The sequence below is a fragment of the Lagenorhynchus albirostris genome, chromosome 9, assembly GCF_949774975.1.
Source record: "Lagenorhynchus albirostris chromosome 9, mLagAlb1.1, whole genome shotgun sequence".
In the NCBI taxonomy this organism is placed as follows: domain Eukaryota; kingdom Metazoa; phylum Chordata; class Mammalia; order Artiodactyla; family Delphinidae; genus Lagenorhynchus; species Lagenorhynchus albirostris.
The window spans coordinates 2,745,309-2,763,695 of NC_083103.1; the positions used below are offsets into that span (position 1 = coordinate 2,745,309).

Below are 18,387 nucleotides of genomic sequence, written 5' to 3' on the forward strand. Positions count from 1 at the left end.
TGTACTGGTTCTTTTCCCTCCGACGCACGGACACACATTGGATACCCGCATTTACAAGGCCTGTTCCGAGCTCTCTGTTTTTCCACTGATCTCCGTGTCTGTCTTTGTAGCAAGGTCATCCTGACCTCACATTATAACTGCTTAGGAAGCCTTGGCAAACGATCGAGTGATTCCCCTCTTGGTTTCCAAAGTTGTCCTGGTTATTTTGGGCTCTTTCCCCTCGTCCACACACTTTACAATCAGAATGTTGAGTTCTGTGAACAGTGCTACCAGGTTTTCTGTGGGAAGTTACAGCACATCCGTATACTGTGGAGAACCTTTGTCTTTAAGATATGAAACCCTGTGATGATGGTGGATCTCTCCATCCATCTGGCTCTTCCTTCATTTCTTTCTGTGTTTGTTCTAAATGGTGTCCTGTGAGTTTTCTCCATAAAGGTCTAGCACAGGTTGCTTTAGATATTTTTTCTTAGATATTTTTGGCTATCGTTGGGAGTACAATGGTATTTTTTTTAATTTAATTTAATTTAATTTAATTTTGGCTGCGTTGGGTCTTCGTTGCCGTGCGTGGGCTTTCTCTAGTTGCGGCGAGCGGGGGCTACTCTCTGTTGTGGTGTGCGGGCTTTTCATTGCGGTGGCTTCTCTTGTTGCGGAGCATGGGCTCTAGGCGCGTGGGCTTCAGTAGTTGTGGCACACGGGCTCAGTAGTTGTGGCTCACGGGCTCAGTTGCTCCGTGGCATGTGAGATCTTCCCGGACCAGGGCTTGAACCCGTGTCCCCGGCCTTAACAGGCGGATTCCCAACCACTGCGCCACCAGGAAAGCCCCCATAGTATTTTTTTAAATGTTTTTTAATTGTCTATTGCAAATGTAACAGAATTCAGTTAACTTTTGTGTATTAATTTCTTATCTGACATTTGCTGCCCTTTTTCACTGGTTTAAATAATTTATTACTACATCCTCTTGGCTTTTCCACACAGAGAAGCATTATATCTGAAAAGTAATTATTTTCCCCCATCCTTTTAATCCTGAAACAATGTATTCACTTATCTGTTGGCTTGTGTATCGATTATATTGATGTTTGCTACAGGACTGGGAGAGATGCACTGTTCCAGTTAAGGAAACGCTCTTTTAGTTTTCGTGTTCTAAGAGTTTGGGTCCTGACTGAGGGTGTTTCATTTCCTAGTCCCCTGACATCCACCTTGGGGCTGTCAGGGTCTGGGCCTCTGGTCCCTGAGGACACAAGGACTGTTGAACACAGCTTGGGTTTGAGAGGCGCCGGGAGAGACCGCCTCCCAGGAGAGGGAGGGACTTCTTGGCTCTCGTTTTTCTTTGGGTGAATTGACTCTTGGTTTCTGCAACAATGTTAGACGAGTGAGCCACTCGTGTTGTGAAGAGGTTAGGAGCTGGGTGCACGCTGGTTGGTCAGAATCTCTTAATTTATGCTGGAGGAAAACGGAAATGTGGGCCTGTGATAAAAACAGGACTTCTTTAGAATTGTGTGGGCCCGTTTACCTTAGAGGCTCAGACGGGAGCCCCCTGTGGCCCTATGGGAAACCCAGCCTGGCTCTCTCCAGGACTGGGGGAGGCGGAGACCAAGGCCGTCTTGAGTCCGGACAAGGAAGCGGTGGGGACCACACTCCTGTTGCCTGGAGAGCACACAGTCCCGAGGGAACTCTGCAGCACGGAAGGGAAGTGGGTTCAGCTCGTGTATGCTCCAAATCCCAGCATTTCTGTTAATCTACCCAGAACCCTTCTCAACGCTCCCGTGTGCACGTAGAACACGTCACGAAGGCGAGTGACCCTTCCTCTCATAGTCAGCGATCTTCGATGGAGACATCATTTTAATTCAGGCAGCTCCTTTTCTGATTCGGGGAAAATGATTTTGGCTGAAGGAGGAGGTATTGAGTAGCTGTAAGCCTGGAGCCCTTTTCTTCTGAGTCGAGGAATATTTCAGATTTCGCGCCGTGCGTGTCTTTACGCAGTAAGGACCTAGGGCGGCTGTGCTTGGCAGGGAGCTGGCCTGTGGGGGACGTGCACTGGAGGCGCGTGACACGGCTACTGCGGGAGATGACATTTGTCCTCTCCAGGGGAAAGCGTGTCGGGGGCAGGTGCTTTTGGGAAATGCAGCGTTTGCCACTCTCCGAGACGACCACTCTGATCAATTCTGCGGTAAAGCGATGGGTGCATTTTTGTTTAATCTAGTTATGTTTCCCAAACTTCTTTGACCAGGGGTGGATTGGAGTGTAAGTGATGGAATGGTTCTCAGAACACTAGCTGGGAATCATTGGAGGTTAACAGGGCGGTATGGACAACGGGTATTCCCGGGAGAGAGCGAGGAGAGGGGAGGAGAGTCTGTATAGTTTGGGGAGTCGGGTCTGACCTGGGCTGGGGTGAGCCAGGCTTGAAGGAAAGACTCAGGGAGCTCGGGAGAGGGTCCCAGGGGGAAATGATGGTACCGACAAGCCGTGGGAAGAGAGGACAGACCTCGTCCTCTGAGTTCCTCTGAAGATGCAAGATGGGATGGAAATGGAGAGTTTATTTTAGACAGCGGCTATGGAGATGCCAAGAAAACCTGGCTACATGGCGTATTCTGGTCATCAATGTGGTTCATGCACCCATTTAAGGAGAACATCAGGAGGGTCTCACCCCCGTGTGAGTTTCCTGGGGCTGCCGTAGCCAAGTCCCACAGCCCGGGGGGCTCACACACAGACATTCACTGTCCCCAGTCCTGGAGGCTGGAATCCAAGATCCAGGTGTGCACAGGGCTGGGTCCTCTTGAGGCCCCTCTCCTCCGCATGTAGATTGTCTCTCTGTGTGTCTGTGTCCTGACCTCCTCTTCTTATAAGGACACCAGTCCTGTGGGATTAGGGCCCCACCCTAGTGACCTCATTTCACCGTAATCACCTCCTGAAAGACCCCAACTCCAAATACAGCCACATTCTGGGGTGCTGGGGGTCAGGACTCCAACATGTGAATTCGATGGGGAGACACAGGGGCTAACGCCACGCTGGTGGCCGGGGTCTGCGTTTACACCACCCCCCGGCCCTGCGGCGTGGTAGAGGCTGTGGCCCTAACCGATGGGGTGGCTGCCATGTGGCGCCACGTGGGCTGCAGCTGCGGTCACTCTGCTGGGGGTAGTTGAGGGGGGCGGCTTCCAGGCAGGGGTCCTTGGAAGAGGGAGGTGGTGCTTGACCTGAATCCTGGTGTCTCCCCGTACTCTGAGGTGTGGTCTGAACCCTAGACCACCCCTACCAGATTCTGATTCCGTTACTGGGGGGGCTGGTGTTGCAGCAACTTCCAGGGCAGCCCATGCCCCTGACCACTGCCCCGGGGCCTCCCGGTCCCTTCTCAATGGATGTGTTGTATGGGTGCGGGGAAAAGTAACACGGATTAAATGAACACAGAGACACAGGGCATGCTTTTTTCTCACCTTCCCAGGCTGCTCTCATGCTCCACGTGGCCCACTCCTCCCCGAAACCCACCTACTTCCACCACCCTCACTCGCTCTCAGCCTGCATTGACCATCATCTGTTAGCAACTCTCAAACAGGGCGATAGAACCCGGGCTCCTCCCGAATCCGGTTCCAGACCTGCCGGTTCTGGCGGAGGCTGCTGCCAATCTTTGGCTGTGACCTTGACCCGAGTTCCTGCGTCTGTACAGAGTGCCAGGGCAGCCCCTCAGGGAAGGGGTGGTCTCAGTGCTTTGAGGGTAAGATAGTTACATGCATTCGAATGTGCAAAATAAATGAATAGTCACAAAATCTTGCTTCCAGTGTGTTAAATGTGTCGGGTGTCTTTGAGATTCCAGTTGAATAAAAACCTCTTTTTTGCAAGAAAATCACACACACACACACGCACGCACGCACGCACGCACGCACACGAAATAAACCAGAGCTGTGGACTCTCTCCATTTTTAAGGTGATCTTCATATAGATGATTCTTGCAACTTTGACCTTGATAAAGTCAGCCTCGGCCATGGGTTTCTGGTTTGTGTTTACTACCAAAAACAGACTGACTTCTGTCCCAGGTCAGGTTTCATATTTTCTCTGTGTCTGGAAGGAAGCAAGAGGAAAACCTAGCTGTCTGTTCCTCACAGGTGTTAGGGGACCCATGAGACAGTTTAAGATTTTATGTTTTCTTGGAACAGTTGCATGCTTGCCTGGAACACTTCAGCAGCAGGACATGGAGTCTTTGTTAAAATTGCTTTTACCACCGTTATTTTCTTTTTCCCTGATTAATAGGTACCCAGCGGGGCCAATGAAACAAACACGTTCTAAGAGACATTGAACTTTATCGACTCGTGTTTGTAGAGCTTGGTATTTTCCCCGAGAGGTTAGTTATACTAGAAACGTCTGCCCGCGGGTGGTGAGTCACCTTCCCTCCCGTGTCCTGGCGCTGACTTTTCTTGGGGGAGGGGTATCCAGACTGAGTTTTGGTCTTTCGGTGCCTCTCCTCGGAACCTCCCCCGCCCCCTCATGGTGATGGGGTTAGAGAAGCCTGTGTGAATTTCAGATGGATGTTGTTTTAGCCTGAGTATGCCCCGTGCGCTATTTAGGGAGTACTTAGGATAAAGCGTATCCGTTGTTTATCCAAAATGTAAATGTCCCCCGGTGCCCTCTGTGTCACCTGCGATCCCACCCACAGTTAATAATTAAGTGTTTTCCCAGGTGTTTGCTTTTCCCATGGATCAGGTGATCACATTACCCAAGCCCGTCATTAAGATCAAGACCTTCTTGCTGGGACTTTGGGCCTGAACTCCTAGGACATCCCGGAAGGAAGCAGGTGCCGGTGCTGCCTTTTCCCTTTCAGACGCGTCCAGTGGGTGTTGGTGGCAGACACGTCCCTGTGTGACAATCACCCCTAAGCCGATGTGAGGGCCACGGTGGGGTCCTCGTGGCCAAATGATGTCTGTGGCCTGTGGGGAAGCTGGGGACGCAGGACCCCTTCCCCTTGGTGTCGTCAGTTCTGTTCCCAGAGTCGATTTGATTGTAGCCTGGCGCAAACATCCTCAAACCACCACCATCACCGCTTTCGCTTTTCTGGAAAGAAGACCCTGGGGTCAGGCACACTTTATTGTTTAGGCCTGCGTGTCCACGACGGGTCACCAGCATGGGGTCTGCAGCTGCAACGTCACCCTGGAAAAACAACGAATTTCCAACATTTGTACATTCCAAGCTTTTGCCTCTCATCTGACCTGTCTCAAAACCACCTGCGGATCTGGAAATGTGGGCTGTTCACAGTCCTGCCCAGCAGCAGTGGCTGGAGTTTAAAGGCGGCTGACGCCTGCAGACCCGGCATGTGGCTGAGCTCTGAGCTTCCGCCAGAACTTGGCACCTCCCCGAGGCCTGCTGCCCCCCGCTCCTGCCCAGGGTTCAGCGAGTGTCCCCTGTGCCCCAGATGATGGAGGGACAGTGAGGATGGATGGAAATGCTGCATTAGCAAGAGGATGAGACGGAAAGCACGTCCGAGGGCTTTAGAGAAAATGGACATGGTGGAAGTGGTGATCGGGGCACAATTACTTTAAAAACATTTCAAGCCATGGTAGCTGTTTCTGGAAGCCGGACCTGGAATGCACCTGAGGGAGGCACACCAGGGCCTGGCAGGGGTGGGCCGGGGCTGTGTCTGCTCTGACCTGGCTCTCCACGCGCCCGATTCCCGGAAGCTGCCACTGAGGCCCACACTGCCGGAAGCCGATGAGCTTTCTGGGGTCCCAGCTCATCCTGCATGGGGACGCTGCCCCAGAGACCCTCACCCTAACCCCAACGACAACCCTAACCCTACCCCAACCCTAACCCTACCCCAACCCTAAACCCTACCCCAACCCTAACCCTACCACAACCCTAACCCTACCCCAACCCTAAACCCTACCCCAACCCTAACCTCTACCCAACCCTAACCCCTACCCCAACCCTAACCCTACCCCAACCCTAACCCCTACCCCAACCCTAAACCCTACCCCAACCCTAACCTCTACCACAACCCTAACCCTACCCCAACCCTAACCCCTACCCCAACCCTAACCTCTACCACAACCCTAACCCTACCCCAACCCTAACCCCTACCCCAACCCTAACCCCTACTCCAACCCTAACCCCTACCCCAACCCTAACCCTACCCCAACCCTAACCCTACCCCAACCCTAACCCCTACCCCAACCCTAACCCCTACCCCAACCCTAACCCTACCCCAACCCTAACCCTACCCCAACCCTAACCTCTACCCCAACCCTAACCCTACCCCAACCCTAAACCCTACCCCAACCCTAACCCTACCACAACCCTAACCCTACCCCAACCCTAAACCCTACCCCAACCCTAACCTCTACCCAACCCTAACCCCTACCCCAACCCTAACCCTACCCCAACCCTAACCCCTACCCCAACCCTAAACCCTACCCCAACCCTAACCTCTACCCCAACCCTAACCTCTACCACAACCCTAACCCTACCCCAACCCTAACCCCTACCCCAACCCTAACCTCTACCACAACCCTAACCCTACCCCAACCCTAACCCCTACTCCAACCCTAACCCCTACCCCAACCCTAACCCTACCCCAACCCTAACCCTACCCCAACCCTAACCCTACCCCAACCCTAAACCCTACCCCAACCCTAAACCCTACCCCAACCCTAACCTCTACCACAACCCTAACCCTACCCCAACCCTAACCCCTACTCCAACCCTAACCCCTACCCCAACCCTAACCCTACCCCAACCCTAACCCTACCCCAACCCTAACCCCTACCCAACCCTAACCCCTACCCCAACCCTAAACCCTACCCCAACCCTAACACCTACCCCAACCCTAACCCTAACCCTACCCCAACCCTAACCCTACCCCACCCCAACCACTACCCCAACCCTAACCCCTACTCCAACCCTAACCCCTACCCCAACCCTAACCCTACCCCAACCCTAACCCTACCCCAACCCTAACCCTACCCCAACCCTAACCCTACCCCAACCCTAACCTCTACCACAACCCTAACCCTACCCCAACCCTAAACCCTACCCCAACCCTAACCCTACCACAACCCTAACCCTACCCCAACCCTAAACCCTACCCCAACCCTAACCTCTACCCAACCCTAACCCCTACCCCAACCCTAACCCTACCCCAACCCTAACCCCTACCCCAACCCTAAACCCTACCCCAACCCTAACCTCTACCCCAACCCTAACCTCTACCACAACCCTAACCCTACCCCAACCCTAACCCCTACCCCAACCCTAACCTCTACCACAACCCTAACCCTACCCCAACCCTAACCCCTACCCCAACCCTAACCTCTACCACAACCCTAAACCCTACTCCAACCCTAACCCCTACCCCAACCCTAACCCTACCCCAACCCTAACCCTACCCCAACCCTAAACCCTACCCCAACCCTAACCCCTACCCCAACCCTAACCCCTACCCCAACCCTAAACCCTACCCCAACCCTAAACCCTACACCAACCCTAACCTCTACCCCAACCCTAACCCCTACCCCAACCCTAAACCCTACCCCAACCCTAAACCCTACCCCAACCCTAACCTCTACCCAACCCTAACCCCTACCCCAACCCTAAACCCTACCCCAACCCTAACACCTACCCCAACCCCAACCCTAACCCTACCCCAACCCTAACCCTACCCCACCCCAACCACTACCCCAACCCTAACCCCTACCCCAACCCTAACCCCTACCCCAACCCTAACCCTACCCCAACCCTAACCCTACCCCAACCCTAAACCCTACCCCAACCCTAACACCTACCCCAACCCTAACCTCTACCCCAACCCTAACCCCTACCCCAACCCTAAACCCTACCCCAACCCTAACCTCTACCCAACCCTAACCCCTACCCCAACCCTAACCCCTACCCCAACCCTAACACCTACCCCAACCCTAACCCTAACCCTACCCCAACCCTAACCCTACCCCACCCCAACCACTACCCCAACCCTAAACCCTACCCCAACCCTAACCCTACCCCACCAGCAGTCGCCCCTGCCCCTGCCCGTGCCTGGCCTCCCACGGACCTGACCGTGATCCCTCCTCATTTGGTACGGATCCCCACCTGTGATGTGATGTCCCGTCCCATTATCCCTCTGCCTGTTTTCTGCTGGTCCCTGCTGGGTTCTGAAGCAGCACAGACACGGGGTCAGGAGGGGAAGAAGCAGCTCTTCCTGGGGCAGAAGCTACTCTGTACTAACTTCCACCCATCAGGACAGAAAGAAGCCACCGAAGCCCGGAGATACCAGACCCGACACCCGCGCCCGTCCCATCCACCACTGACGTGGCCCCTCACCCCCCAGGAGGAGGCGGGGCTCATCCCTCTGTGTCTCTCTGTGCTGATGCCTAGTGATTCACAGTTACAGGCACGGACTCGGCTCCAGGCGACCCGGAGCTCTCACTCACTGCATTCAGCTGGCGGGCGTCTAAAGATAATGTCGATATTGGGGCCTCACCCAGACCAGTTGAATCAGACCTTCTGGCACCACTGGTTTTATTTTTGTTTTTAAAGATCCCGGGTAACTTCCCTGTGCAGCCAGGATGAAGAACCCCTCTTCTAGAGGATATGCTTCATAGAAACCTGGAAACCTAGTTGGAAATAATTATGTATACCCAACTGTATAATACACAATTTACATTTATATTACGTTATAATATATTATGATAATTACACACATATAAGTATATGTAATATAATAATATACAATTATTTCTATATTATAATTGTAACTGTATTACATAGTGTGTATGTAGCATGTAATTATGCCAAGCACTTACTTTTTTCCTGTATAAATGGTGAACGAGCGAATGCAGGAGTGAACGTGTTAGTAGAAGGTGCCGCCAGGCTGTCTGGGACGTTCCTAAGGTAGAACCGGGAGTATCCAGACCCTGCCCTTGGCCACAGCCCTCCCCGCCCTCTCCACGTCTTGCACTTGTACGGTTGGGAAAACATGAAGCTGAAATGACAAAGGCATTTGACAGTGAACACAGGAATTCCCAGGTGCCCTGAAGTTTTAATGCAGAACGACACGGGTGAATTCTGGAAATTTTAATTTAAGAAGTCAGATCTCCCTGGGTGATTTGGATGATCTGCTGTTTGAGATGTTTAGCTGGGGACCCCTCACGGGTGGTTTGAAGGCAGAAGACAGAAGAGAAGGCCAGCCTGGGGGATTGGGCGGATCGGTCGTCAGGTGCACAGACTCACGGCCCGTGGGCCGGGGAGAGAGCCGGGCAGGAGGGACATCTGGCAGCATGGAGCCTCTTGGTTCCAGGAGGACCTGGGGGGGAGGGCGGGCTGGCCAGGGAGGTCGCCGCAGCTGGCTCCTGCCCCGAGCGCTGTGTGGCCACCCCCAGCAATGCCAGATTCTCCCGAGGGTCACGGTGAGCCAGAAATCTGTGTTTTCATGTGAAGCCTCTGGGTTAGGACACATTCTAAACCCTCTGCAGGCCAAACAGAACAGCATCTGGGGGCCACACTATCCCGGCCCCTTGCCCAAGGATGGTCCAGATCCTCGTGGCTGGAAGGGAGCCCCTGACCTAGTCACGGTCTTGCCTTTCCCTGGGTGAGGGTGCGTTTCTCAAGTGGCTCCCGCACTTTGCCGGACTTTGTGTGTCTGGTCAGTTGCTGCAAATGTCCAGGGACCTGGTGGACGAGCAGAGAAACACTTCCCGGGGTGTTTGCTGTCCTTCAACGCACTCTGGAAATAAACGGTGGGCATCAGTCTTCTCAGACTGGACACTGAGTTGGCGGTGGCCGAGCTTTGTCCTACCGGGGACTTTTCTGAGGCTCCCCCCAAAATGAAACAGTGCAGGGGCCATGCACCCCAGCACCTGAGGCAGACGGGCAGGTGACCGTGTTCCTCCCTCCCCCCCTCCCTCCTGCTTTTCTCCCTCCTTCCTCCCTCCCCCATCCCCTCCTTCTGCTGTGAAATACTTCCAACACTGAAAGCAAAGCACAGAGAATAATGTAGCAAACATCTGTGTCCCCAGGTTTGTCGAAGTTTGGCATTCTGTCCTGTTGGCTGGAACCGAACGTTACAAGTGGCATCACAGGCCCTGTGAACCCCTTTCTGCCCCTCCCGACTTCAGGACTTTGTGTTTCCCATCGGTGCCTCTGCCCCGTCACTCACATCACACTCACAGTCAGTAGACAAGTCTGCATCTTTCCAACCTTTGTGAACAAGGACACCGTGTCTGAATGGTCCTACAGACCGATTTCCTTTCTCAGGATTACATTTGGGGTCCTGTGTGTGTGTAGCTGGGGTTCAAGCCTGCTCACAGCTGTGCAGTCCGTGGGAGGAAGACAGCCTGTGAGCCGGGTCACCCAGGACACCCTGGTTTTGCAGGGAACAGTCTTGGACATCTTTCCTGTGCACGTGACCTTGGCCTTTGACCTCCTTTACAGAGTCACGCAGAAGTGCAACTGCTGGTTTGGCACGTTTGTTCCCCACCAGCACCCCCGGGTCGCACTGGCTTTTATCCGAACCTTTCTGGACCCCTGCCCATAGAGCTGGGGGTGTGCCCGTGGGCTGCCTGCTCCCCAGTTCTGTCCTGCTAACAGCCGTGGTCCAAGGTGGCAGTTGGCCTCCTGACCCGGGTCCTTGATGGGGATCTTTGAACTTTCATTGCGCTTGATGGTAAGGAAGCTGCCCTCCCAGCCTCCGCGGGCTCTTGGGGACCTCCGAGCCTCCCCCGTCAGCCTGCCCACGACTTTGGGTTCTGCTGCACTCCTGGGCCTGGAGATTATCTCATTTCTGAGCCTGGCCCTGCGGGCTGGGTCTGTTTTTACACGATACCTATCATTGCTGTGTTTGAGGCAGAGGGCGTTATTATAGCAGGAGCTCAGCACCCTTCTGACCTGAAGCCTGCATCTCTTCCCTTCCTGCTGCTCTGTCCTCCAGGAAAAACAAAGGGAGCCTTTTCTCTTACCTCGGAACGTTTCAAACTGCCCCACTGCCCCTTTGGTTAATCCCCGTAGGCTGTGGTCATGGCCACAGAGAGTTAGGGCTCCTTTTAAGTGCTGGGTTTCCAAGCACCGGGGCAGACAGGGCTCACGGGGCCCCCACTGGGTCCTGGCGGCCTCCTGGCTCGAGCGCCGGACAACAGGTCACTCTGCCTGTGATCACGTCCACAAACGTGGGAGCCTGCCTCACTCAGACGCCCCCGGGTTCTTTCTTCAATTTCCCCCAAAGTTTGTTTTCCTTCTCTCCCTCCGTGTAGACACAAACAGCCATGCCGCGCAGCCCGACATCCAGCGAGGACGAGATGGCCCAGAGCTTCTCCGACTCTTCGGAGGAATCGGACTCAGACAGCTCCAAGGAAGAGACCATCTACGACACCATCCGGGCCACAGCGGAGAAGCCGGGCGGCGCCAGGACGGAGGAGAACCAGGGCAACACACTGGTGCTGCGAATTGTCATCGAGGACCTGCAGCAGACGGTGAGCCTGCGCCCGGGTCAGCATCAGGCGTGACCTGAGCTCCAGATGCCTCTGGGCCCCCCTGCCCGGCCGGTCCCTGTGGCCCACGCGTTGGGCTCCTGCCCCCTCCCCGCCGAGCCCCCCGCCCCGCCTGCCCCCTCCTGGTGGTCCCGACCACCTCCCCCTCCGTCCTCTTCGTGCACTGCCAGCAGCACCTGCTGCCTGCAGGGACGGAGGCCAAGCCTCGGGGGCACAGAGACCAGCCTTCCAGCAGCAACGTGCACAGTGGGCGCCTTAGCAGGTGGGCTGCCAGCACTCAGGAGGGCCCTGCCTCTTCCCCTGCCGCTCTGTGCTCCCCACTTCCTGGGGTGTGCAAGCTGTGTCCGGTGTGCCCTTCCCCGCGCTGCCTGTTGGCCACGTCCTAGCTGTCCTGGAGGCCCAGGCCCAATGCTGTTTGCGGTATCACCCACGAGGAAGACCGTCGTCTGGGGTGAACGTGCGTGAGGTACCTGGGGGTGCAGGAGAGGGGTCTTCCCGGCCGTGGTTCCATTTCAGCGGGGCCTCGGAAGATGGAGGAGGGTCTCCCTCGGACGCGGGCATGGCAGGTGACAGGGACGCACGCGGAAGCCTGGAGGGGGGGCACCTGGCAGTGGGGTACAGTGTGGCGGGGGACCCATTGGGCTGGGCTGGGCTGGACTTGAACCCCCCGAGGACACTGTCCAGGGTCTGGCTACTGGGTCCGGCGTCTGGGCCAACGGGGAGGCTGAGGTGGGTCGGGGAACCCAGGAGGGCTTTCTGGAGGCCGGCAGATGGCAGACCCACAGTCAGGCTGAGTGGGCACCTCTGGCTGGCAATTCTTGTCTCTCGGAGGTAGACGGCCTCTGGGGCGCTCTGGAAGGGGGGTCGGGTGTGCCACGTCCAGCCTTTGTACTTGAAGGCCCTGATGGGGAAGGGGCCGCGCTTGGGATCAGAGGGACTTGGCCGCAGGGCGGGGGCGGAAGGGGGGAGGCTCACTGCGCCACCACCTGGCCATTTGGTGCAGGTACATCACGTGGCCTCTGACCCGGGACCTCATCTCCTGGTGCCCCGGGGGTCTAATGAGTAGGTTTGGTGCCTCAGGGGTGGGGTCTCTGCTCTCCCAGGAGACCTCTGCTCGTGGTCTCCCCCGGCCCTGCTCTCTGGGGAGGGGCCCTACGTGGGCTGAGGGTGCTGTGCTGCTGACACCGGTCATCTAAGAGCGAGGCCAGACTGCCCTACCTTCTAGGGAGAGCTCAGGGTGACCTGAACCCCAGAATGAATCCAGCAATGTGGCTGTCCTGGCATTCAGCTCTTCCTTTTTTGTTTTTAAGATTTTTATTTTTTTTGACGTGGACCATTTTTTTAAAGTTTTTATTGAATTTGTTACAATATTGCTTGTGTTCTATGTTTTGGTTGTTTGGCCCAGAGGCATGTGGGATCCTAGCTCCCTGACCAGGGATCGAACCCACATCCCCCTGCACTGGAAGGTCCCAACCACTGGACCGCCAGGGAAGTCCCAGCCCTTCTCTCTTCCATGTCATTTAACACCTCTTATAAAAGTTAACAAGATTATTATAAAAACTTCGTCATATGGAAAAGCACAGATGCCAGTGCCAGAAGTGGTTGTCAGTAACATTTAAGGAACATTTCAGACGTGTCTCTCTAAAGGGTTACAGGTAACGGGTGGCCATGTACGGATAGAAATACGTGGGTAAGCCTCAAAGTACACACGCTGTTAATAAATCAACATCATTATGATGATTTCATTTGACTCTAAAAGGAGAAAAAGTCAGTGAAGGAAATGCTGAACTTCAGTTATTTTATTTTATTTTATTTTTTGCCATAAGGGAGACTGTTCCAAATGAATCTGTAAACTTAAAAGAAACAATTACAAAACACTGGAAGGCTGAAATCTTTACTTGTTGTCATTTTTGATTCCAGCTTTTTGCCTCCTTTTTTATTGCTGTAAGGAACTTAGCGTTCTCTCCTTGTATTGTTTGGGGTGGATTAAGCTGATAGCTGTGCTAAACAGACCTCCAGATCTCAGGCACTTGACCCATAGATGCTTTATTTCTCGGTCCACTGGGGATTGGCAGGAATGAAGAGGTGGCGGTGGCAGTTCTGATCCATGCAGCCATTCAGGGACTCAGGCTCCTCCAGCCAGGTAGTGGGGACATGCCCTGGCCTCTGGAGTTCTCTCCCGGGTCTCCTGTATCTGCTCAGAGGATGAGGCAGGGAAAAGAGATAACCCATGGACCACGTCTCTCCTCCCACCTTCCCTCACGTCCTCCGCAGGCTGCACCTGACCCCAAGCACCTGACCACAGAGGAGGCTGAGGAATGTAGTTTAGCTCTGAACCTGGGAAGGAAAAGGTCACAGCGTGTGGAGAACAGGCAGCTGTTTGCACGTGCACACACATGCACACACACGCACGGGTACACGCGCGGTCTCTCCTCCCCACCCCCCGACTCTTGTTGGTGTCGAGCTCTCTGCACGTGGCCACTGTCCGCCCAACGTAACGCGCATCCTGCTGCAGCTCTCAGAGCCCCGGCATCCCTCAGGCCCTCTTCCAGGGTCACTGCTCATTGCTGGGTGGACAGTGGGCTTCTCGTCACAGCTCTTCATTTCATTCCACCTCTTGAGTGGATGGAGTTGACTGTCCAGGGTTTTTTCAGGAAGAGGTCCTGGGGGCAGTGCTTCCGCAGTGAACGGCCCACTGGTCTCATCACTGGCGCTCGGGGTGCTCTTTGACGTCTCCTTGATCCAGGGAGGCCTGGGCCGTCGTCGCAGGTGGCACACAGGTGAGGATCCTTCGAGCCTCTGGTTGCATCTTCATCTGCGGATCAGTACGCAGCCTTGTTGTAGGTGTGTTTCTGTGTGAAGAATGCTACTTAATACATAGAGTTGACTCGTTATTAACACCGAGCTCACGGCCAGCAGCCTGTAACTCACACCTGGATGCAGCTCAGCTGACACGTGATTTCTCCCCGAGGCACGTCACAGCCTTTTCACCTACGGACACCAGACCCCACTTCAGCATTGTGCCCAGGGACCGCTTTAAACAGCAAAATCAGCAACAGAGAGCACAGAAATGCAAACACGGAGCACTGAATAGACTAGGATAAGGACACTTGTTTACAAGATCACAGCTGACACAGAAGGCAGCAGGTCCTCTGTTCAAACTCAGCTGGGAATGGGCACGTCTGTGCTGTGTCTGTAAGTGGTCACAGAGGTGCCACAAGAATTGATTTGAGGTTCCCAGTAAATTTCAGCAAGTAGGCAAGTTCCCAGATACGGAATCTGCAAATAACAAGCGTCAACGATGTGCTTGAAACCGTCGGCTTGCGTGCGGTTTTCCTGTGGGATCTCTGAGTCAGTTCCCGCCCCTCGTTGCCCCAGATCTGCAGGGATGTTGTTCCGTGGTCCGCTTGCCCTGAACTCGCTTTGGACGCGCCTTGTCGGGGACTCGGTGTTTTTCTTTACTGGATTCCTAAAGAATCAGTTTTAGTTACTAGACCAGGAAGTGTTTGGTGCTGGCCGTTCTGTTTCCTGGAAAAGCTTCTGATCTGCAGATGCTGCTTGTGCACTCTGCTTCGCAGATTTTTCCTTTTTTCTCCTCCCCTCTGGGGGAAGTGTTCTCTGTTTCAGAGACAAAATTGCTCTTTTCTTAAATTGAGGTATAGTTGATTTACAGTGTTGTGTTAGTGTCACGTGTACAGCAAAGTGATTCAGTTATACATATGCATATATATCTGTTCTTTTTCAAATTCTTTTCCATCATAGGTTATTACGAGATATTGAGCATAGTTCCCTGTGCTATACAGTAGGTTCTTGTTTATCTATTTTATATATAGTGATATATATCTGTTAATGCCAAACTCCTAATTTATCCCTCCCCTTGGGTAACCATATGTTTGTTTTCTATGTCTGTGAGTCTCTTCCTGTTTTATAGATAAGTTCATTTGTGTCATATTTTAGATTCCACATATAAGCAATATATTTGTCTTTCTCTGTCTGACTTACTTCAATTAGTATGATAATCTCTAGGTTCATCCATGTTGCTGCAAATGACATTATTTCGTTCTCTTTTATGGCTGAGTAGTATTCCTGTGTGTGTGTGTGTGTGTGTGTGTGTGTGTGTGTGTGTGTGTGTACCAAATCTTCTTCTTTTTTTTTTTTTTTCTTGCGGTACGCGGACCTCTCACTGTTGTGGCCTCTCTCGCTGCGGAGCACAGGCTCCGGACGCACAGGCTCAGGGGCCATGGCTCACGGGTCCAGCCGCTCCGCGGCATGTGGGATCTTCCCAGACCGGGGCATGAACCCGTGTCCCCTGCATCGGCAGGCGGTGGACTCTCAACCACTGCGCCACCAGGGAAGCCCCTCAAATCTTCTTTATCCATTCATCTGTCAATGGACACTTACGTTGCTTCCATGTCATGACTGTTGTAAATAGTGCTGCAATGAACGTTGGGATACATGTATCTTTTTGAATTATGGTTTTCTCGGGGTATATGCCCAGGAGTGGGATTGTAGGATCATCTGGTAGCTCTGTTTTCAGTTTTTTCAGGAACCTCCATGCTGTTCTCCAGAGTGGGGACACGGTTGCTCTCATATGGGCTCTTCCTTCTCTGGTTCTGTCCTCTTTTCTCTGATTGCTTTGATCACCTGGCGTTTTCCCCGTTTGTTCTTTCTTTACAGTATCTTCAGGTGCGTCCATTCTGTCCCGTGCCTTCTGATTTATCACCGTCCTGTTGTTTTGCCTTCCCATTTGTTTTCATAGCCCTGTGCTCGCTGTTTTGGAAGATTATTCTTTTGACTTATTTGTTTGTAGAGTTTGTTTCACGGCTTCGTATTTTCCTCCTTAGCATGAAGTACTGAGATCTTTCTTCTTCCTAATCGGGGTATATTTTCATCCAGAACAGATGAACCAGGTGTCTGAGTTTTGCATGCCGTCCTTCTTCCTTTTCGCCGTTTCTGTCCCCGTAACGTCTCTGTTATTTCTTTACTGTTTCTCCTGACCTGTTCCTGTGGTTTTTCAGTGACTTGCTATTCTTTGTTGTGGTCACGAGAGTGAGTCAGGCTTGGGGGTCTGTCTCTTGGCTCTTTTAGACACAAAGGCCCAGGTGTGGGGAGTGTTGAGTCTTTTTAAGAGGTCCAAGCTCTTTCTTCGGAGATTTTTCTGGTGCAGGGAGCTGTCCCGTTCTCGTGCATGGACACCCCCAGCCCTCGGAGCACCCCCAGTGAGCAAGCAGCCCTTCCTGGGGGGGTCTCCTTTTGTCTCCCCAACCCTTGCCCAGTCAGAGGAGGGAAGAGAGAAGGGCCCCGTGTTCACGTGTGTCCAGGTTTGAGTATATTGATGCAAAATGTCTGGAGTTTTGTCCCTGCCAGTACCACTTCTGGGAATGAAGGTTGGGAGTTTTCCCCTGGAGGATTCAGTTTCTCTGGGGTGTACGAGAAGGATGTTTATGGCCTTAGTTGTGCCCGTTTTCCACTTTGGGTGCTTTTGGGGGTGGCTTTCATTATTTGGGGTCCCTGGGTTGGACCTGGCTTCACCTCTTCTCGGCCCCTGGGTGCTGCACTGCTCGTCCAAAGACCCTCCCTGGTGGGGACCTGGGTGACCCCCACCAGCCCGGCATGGACCTGTCCTCACGCTGCAGGGTTTAACCCTTTGAGCCCCTGAATTCTGTTACTGTTTATCGATGCTGGAGGGGTTCGGGGGACTGGAGAAGCACTCCCCTCCAATTTCAGACCCCAGACGCAAATGGGAAGGTGGAGGAAGGGGGGATGATGTGTCCCTTCCCCACCTGTCGCCCCAGATGGGTTGCCCGTGTGCCCGGGGCTAGTACTGAAGGTCTCCGAGGCCGGGGCCCGGCCCCCCTGCAGGTGTGAAGTGAGCCTCGCAGGCTGGGCTCACAAATGTCTGTGACCTCCACGGCTGTCCCTGCTCAAAGCCTGTCTGTCTAAACAGTCCACCCCAGGGGGCACTTATCATCACCACAGGGAGAGAGGCCGTCTGCCAGCCTGGCTGCTGGGAGGCTCCGAGGGCAGCCAGGCCAGGGTGTGGGACGTCATCGAAGGTTGTCACAGGCCAACTGACGGTGAGTGGCCCGGAAGGTACTCTGTCCTCAGGCCACAGGCTTTGGGGACCTGTCGGGAGCTGCTGATGGAGAAACACCTGTTCTGCAGGCCCAGAATTACCAAAATTCTTCCCGAAAGGAAGATCCTCCCAGGGGGTTGGTCTCTACTCCCAGGAGCATAACTGTTTCCAGAACCTTCTGAGGACCACCTCTCTTCTCTTCACTTTGTCCAACACAAAGAAAGGTCCTGGAGTCTGAGACTAGCAGTCCCGCGGGTGTGAGCGCTCAGGACAGTGGCCGTTCTTCCCGCCGGAAGGCCCTTGCCAGGGTGAGTCCTGGAGCCGGGGGCTCGAGACGGGCCTGGACTCCTGCCCAGAGGATTCGTGGAGCTGCGAGGCAGGTTCATCAGCCCAGTGCCCGCTCACGGCTTCTCCAGAAGCTCACGTGGAGGTCCCTCTTCTGCCCCAGGTGGAAGAGGTTCCCTCTGTAACCGAAAGTGGGGTCCAGCCGCTCGCTGCTCTAAAGCCAATAAAGGGGCAAGGTTGGTGGAAAGGAAAGTTTGCTTTATTGCGGAGGCTGGCAACCTGGGTGGGACAGGGCAGATGTCCACAGGCCAGCTACCCTCCCCGACAGTCAGTGGGCAAGAGCTTTTTTTTTTTTGCTGTTGCAGGTAGGAGTTTATTAATTAATTAATTTATTTTTGCTGTGTTGGGTCTTCGTTTCTGTGCAAGGGTTTTCTCTAGTTGTGGCAAGCGGGGGCCACTCTTCATCGCGGTGTGCGGGCCTCTCACTATCGCGACCTCTCTTGTTGCGGAGCACAGGCTCCAGACGCGCAGGCTCAGTAGTTGTGGCTCACGGGCCCAGTTGCTCCGCGGC

At 54.0% G+C, this 18,387-nt stretch overlaps 1 protein-coding gene across 1 annotated transcript in view; it reads left to right on the top strand.

The window, feature by feature from the left end:
- Positions 1-11,230: 11,230 nt before the first annotated feature.
- Positions 11,231-18,387, top strand: part of SHANK2 (SH3 and multiple ankyrin repeat domains 2) — a 453,317-nt gene continuing 446,160 nt past the window's right edge. The window contains exon 1 of the mRNA XM_060160929.1: positions 11,231-11,437. Within this exon, the coding sequence (XP_060016912.1) occupies positions 11,231-11,437 (207 nt within the window). The remainder of the gene's footprint in view (positions 11,438-18,387) is intronic.